Source organism: Alligator sinensis, unplaced genomic scaffold (genome assembly GCF_000455745.1).
Source record: "Alligator sinensis unplaced genomic scaffold, ASM45574v1 scaffold622_1, whole genome shotgun sequence".
NCBI classification, from domain to species: Eukaryota; Metazoa; Chordata; order Crocodylia; family Alligatoridae; genus Alligator; species Alligator sinensis.
In genome coordinates, this window is record NW_005842551.1 from 385761 (window position 1) to 391136 (window position 5376).

At 41.4% G+C, this 5376-nt stretch overlaps 1 protein-coding gene across 1 annotated transcript in view; it reads left to right on the top strand.

Annotated features, from left to right (window-relative positions):
- The window catches only part of CMSS1 (cms1 ribosomal small subunit homolog (yeast)), a 201334-nt gene that overhangs the window by 182969 nt on the left and 12989 nt on the right, over window positions 1-5376 (top strand). The window contains exons 6-7 of the mRNA XM_025213837.1: window positions 3718-3777; window positions 4907-5009. Coding sequence (XP_025069622.1) covers window positions 3718-3777; window positions 4907-5009 — 163 coding nt within the window. The remainder of the gene's footprint in view (window positions 1-3717; window positions 3778-4906; window positions 5010-5376) is intronic.

Sequence of the window (5376 nt, forward strand, 5' to 3'; positions counted from 1 at the left end):
CTCCAAGATGGAATAGACTTAGCTTGTGCATTGAGGATCGCTCCCTTGAGGAGAAACCACTCTTCTTGAACTCCCCTCTCCCTGGGGTCATGGTCCCTTAGGGCCTCACTGACAAGCCTCCTGAGCTTGTCAAAGTTGGCTTTCCTGAAGTCAAGGGCTTCCGTGTTGCTGACTGATATATATCCTCTGACATCTACGTTGGACTCTCTCCAATTTGTCCACATCCTTTCTGTAGTGGGGGGCCAAACTGAACGCAGTACTCCAGATGCAGCTTCACCAGTGCTGAACAGAGGAGGGCAATGAAAATGGTGAGGGCGGTGGGGCACATGGCTTCCAAGGAGAGAGAAGACTGAGAGGGGATTTAACAGCCTTCAGCTACTTGAGGAGTGATTCCAAAGAGGATGAAGGTAGACTGTTCTCAGTGGTGGCAGATGACAGAACAAGAAGCAGTGATCTCAAGTTGCAGCCAGGGAAGTTTAGTCTGGATATTGGAAAAAACTCTCTCACTAGAAGGGTAGTAAAACAGTGGAACAGCTTATCCAGAGAGGTCGTGGACTCTCCATTCCTAGAGACTTAAGACCTGGCTAGACAAAGCTTTGCCTGGGATGAGCTAGTTGGGGATTGTCCTGTTTGAACAGGGGGTTGGACTAGATGACCTCCTGAGGTCCCTTCCAACCCTAATTTTCTATGATTCTGTCTCTAATTTATACCAACAACAATGGATGCCACAGAAGGTAATGAACAGGGAATAGATCACGCTAGATATACCTGGTTCAGTGTTCTCCTTCTAAAGCATTCCCCTCCTGCCACTGTCAAAGACAGGATACTGAGATAGATGGAGCACTAGTCTGACCCACTATGACATTTCTTATGTTCTTATGAGTTTGAGGTATCACATTTGGCCTGCTTGGGTCCTTGTTAGCATACATAGCAACAAAGGGAGATGACATGATTATTCAGGAGGATGGTGGGTGCATCTCTGTATTCAGTTAGTTGCGACTAGAATTATTGCACATTAAGCAAATGTACAGTAAATGATTTTTAGCAGGTGTCTAAACGTGCATGGATCTGGCACTACATTTAGTGCCAGGTCCCTCCAGCCATGCCATGTGCCGCTGTGGCCACTGGGGGGGGGGGACTTCAGCTTACAGCCACAGCTGCCAGCACTTGGCAGCTATCTTTAAAACATCCTCCCCCTCCCCTCCCTCTGCCCACCCTGTGTTTTCTGGGTAGCCAATTGCAGTGCACAGATGAACAGTGCGGTATGAACACAGGCAGCATGTGGCAGCTCTGCTCCTGTCCCATCTGTGGGCCTCTGCTATGATTTCCCTGGCCCTGGCAACCAGGAACAGCAAAACAAATTTGAGGAAACGAAACAGTACAGTGCTTCAAAATGAAATGAAACACTGTCCCTTCAAAATGGACATTGAAATGAAATGATGGTGTTTTGCACAGCTCTACTGAGCGCCCTTACCTCCTCTGAGATCCCTCCCTTCCCAGCCTTAAATACATGAGACAGTGATCTTAATACAAGAGTTTAGATTCAGATTTCAACCATCATAAATCTAGGTCCTGAGCAACAGGAAGTTCATCAGCTGGAGGGTGCAATGACGACAAACAATTTCTCTCAGCAAACTTCACTAGCAAGGCTTTTTCCAGGCTCCAGCTATAAAGTAAATCTGCCTCCCGGTGAGAAATCGAGGGAATGAGACACTCAGCAATAATATCTCCTGTCTGTTTGAAAATGAGAATGCTGTGGGTTTAGCGTACAAGGAATGAAATGTTGGGATAAATCTTGTCTCGGAGCACTCTAGAGGGTAGGGAAGGGTATTGAAATGTCCTCTTCCCTGCTTGCCCAAGGAGCACACTGACAGAAGCGTCCACAACTAAAACTCTTCTCCATTACTGCCTAATGCTAATTATTTAAAGCAGTGCAAGGCCAAAACAGAAAAAAAACTCTACTACCTGACCACTAGTTTGTGATTCAGCACAAGGTGTACTTTCAGTACTAGTCCCTTTGAAAAACACAAAGCTAGACTCTTGGCCGCCTACAGACATGAAAAAAACCAAACCCCCCTCCCAGCGCTTTACTTTCAGCTCAGTTTGCCCCTGTACTGAGTGCAGCACAAGCCCAGAAGAGGCATCACATTCGTTTAACCCTGTTTGTTCAACATCTGTATAGATTGCGCACTTCAGCAGGGCTTTTTGGCACTTTTGTCTAAGAGCTGATTGAATCAGCTTTTAGATAAAAGCGTCAAAAAGCCCCACTAAAGCACCTGATGTATACAGACACTGAGGAGCAAGGTCAAACTAACATGCTTTCTGTTCTGGTAAAGTGCTGCTTTTTAGGTTTTTTTCACATCTGTCAGCAGCCTTTGTGGCTTTCTGGAAGGACACAACAGTTAGAGCCTTGGGAATTGCCCATTCTTATTATTTGGCACAAATCAGGCCTTTTTGTGTCCTCTCATATTCAGGTTTTCAGATTGACATGAAATTGCCTCCAATTTGCCAATTATAAAATATTTTACATATTACCATGGATGTATAGTTTGTTTTTTTTTTAACTAAACTGGTTTACCATTGTCAAAACAGAAAACATTTAGCCTATATGCTTCCACATCTCACCAAGCAGTACCCTATGCAAAAGTTAATGCTGCCTGAGGTCGCATGCTTCCTATAGCATCATAACATGCTGTAGGATGTCTGTGGAGGGAAATGTTAAAACTGTGCGTGAATGAAGTGAGGGGCTGCTGGCCCATGGCAGCTCTTGGCCTATTGGATGGATAAAATATGGCATCTTTATATCCTAGAAAAGGTCTCATAGTGGAGAGCTTCTTCCTTGGATGTCTTGAGTATATTTCAAAAGTCCTTGCAGCAGCAGGATGCTGACTACTGTTGTGCGACTGTTTTACTTGTGGAAGGTTATGGTGCTATGCTTTGTGGTTGTGTGGCAGGGTGGACTGTGTAGTTTTAGTAATAGGTTAGACAAAGATTTGTATGGGATGGTTTAGATAGGAATGGTTCTGCCTCAGGCAGGATCTTGGATGAGATGACCTCTAAAGGTCCCTTCCAGCCCAACTTTTCTATGATTCTATGATTAAAGTGCAATGCAAATAGTTATATGACTCTGTGTGTGTGTAATTTACAGACTGCATTTCTCTGTGGGTTTCAGTTGTGACAAACTCACTGATTAAAAAGTGACCTGGTGACCCATGTGTAATGCATCAGTGGGTTCTTTTGTTCTACACAGTACAATTATTTTGCTAACACATGAATATAAATCTGCCACACTAGCAGTGACTCAGTGGTCCAGCAAGTTCATTGTAAAGTTTCTTGCTGTGGCCTCTGATTGCTATTACAAAGCTGTGTGCAAGCCCACTACTATGGATGTAGTCAGTTGTGCAGTTCTGTACATAAAGGAGGTCTGATCAGGGAACAGTTCAGATAATTGAAGAAGGAATGAAAGTTGTATTGAAAGGTGTTACCATGATTTGGTTAACCAGACTAAAATCTTGCATTTGTGGCCTCATGGTGATCATGACATTCTATTTCCCAAAAAGCAGTCTACATGGTTTTCAAAGAATAAGCATTTCCAGTGGATTTAATTCAAGTGTAATTTAACAGGCATACCTACTGATACACCAAAAACATGTAAATCCACTCTATTATGTTGCTGCAAATCTGTCAACAGAGACATCTTGTCTTGTATGATTTCAGATTCCTGTTTCCTGCCAGCCAATGACCTCACCCACAGTTTTTCTTCATACTTGAAAGAAAGTGAGTAAGAACTTGGTTAGGAGAAGCACAGAGTTGTCCTTGAAACTATTTAAATTCAGTATTTGAGACAAGATAGAAACCTTATAATTTAGGAAAGATAACACTAAAGAATCTATGTCTGTACACTTGAAATTATCAGTCTGTAGAACAGTCATGCATCATCTGTGATTTTGCATTAAAAGGTTTGTTTCTTCATTATTTTATACTGAAAATGTATCATTCTGCATTGGAGTTTTTAAATTTTGCTTTTAAAGAAATGGTTGGGAAATATTTCTCATAGGTGACCAGGCTTTGTTAAACAAGTAAGTGTGTTTTCATAATTTTCATAATTGTAACATTTATCACTGTCCCTGTCTAGCAGAATTAACAACGGGAATTTCTATCATCTTACATCCTGATAAAGAGATCTTCTTTTAAGTTTTGTGGCACAAGAACTGTCTGTCTTTTACAATTTCTCCCTGGATTAAAGCACTGATATAAATCAAGTTGCATAGCAAGTGAATGAGAAAATGAAGTTGATTAATTTACATATGCATGCACAAAAGTGGAAATGTCATCTTTATTTAACCCAGTGATTCTGAAACAAGGTGCTCCGGCACCCTGGGTGCCTTGAGATCCTTTCAAGGGAGTCACGGGGTGCCACACAATGTTAGAACTGTTGGCATGCAAACAAGATTCAGAAGATAAATGTAGAGATTTCAAATAGAAATTCACAGTGTTCAAAACATTCAGACCCTGTTGTGGTCTGAGTTCTTTGCAACAGAATTGCCCTATTATTTTTCTGTAGTCAAAAATAAGTGAAAACTAAGAAAGAGCTGGCATTTTCTGGGGGGTGCTTTGAGTCTAACAAGGGGTGCCTTGAATCTAATGAAGTTGAGAATCACTGATTTAACCTATGTGGTTGTATAATATACTTGGGAATTATATTTTCTTGGAGGATACATTAGAGATTTTGTTTTATTAATTTCTCAGATATGCCTTAAACTACAAGTTTTGCTACAAACCTAGATCTTGTAGTGGTCAATGTACAGGAAGTGTGCTCTGGTTTTCATGCGCACATGTCATTTGCAGTTGTGGTTTGTATTTCAGTAGTAGCTTTCTCTCTGTAAGTTGTGCTTCTCATTTACAGTCTGTCCCAAATGGGTAAAGCTTCGTAAAACTCACAAGGAGAAGAAGTCGGTGTTGATGCTGATTCTTTGCAGCTCTGCTGTCCGTTCCCTGGAGCTTATTAAGTATGTTGATAGCAAATGTCACATTGAGATTAACACCCATTCAGGGGTTTTGCCTAGAACCACAGATATAAAGGCAAAACTAGGACACTGCCTCTGCTAGCTAACAAAGTTACTCACTCACCTAATGCAGTCTCCCTAGCTACTTTAAACAGTGGTGCTGTGGCATTTGGTTTAGATTAAAGTATCATTTAATAACTCAGTGGCAGAGAGCTACTATATTTGTTAAAAAAAAAAAAGTACATTGCTTCTAGGAAGATATAAAAGCTTATTATAGTTAGAAACAGAAAGAACTCCTAAAGGATCACAAGTGAAAACTAATGTTTTGGAATGCCATGTCATGACATTTATAACATAGAACACAACAGAA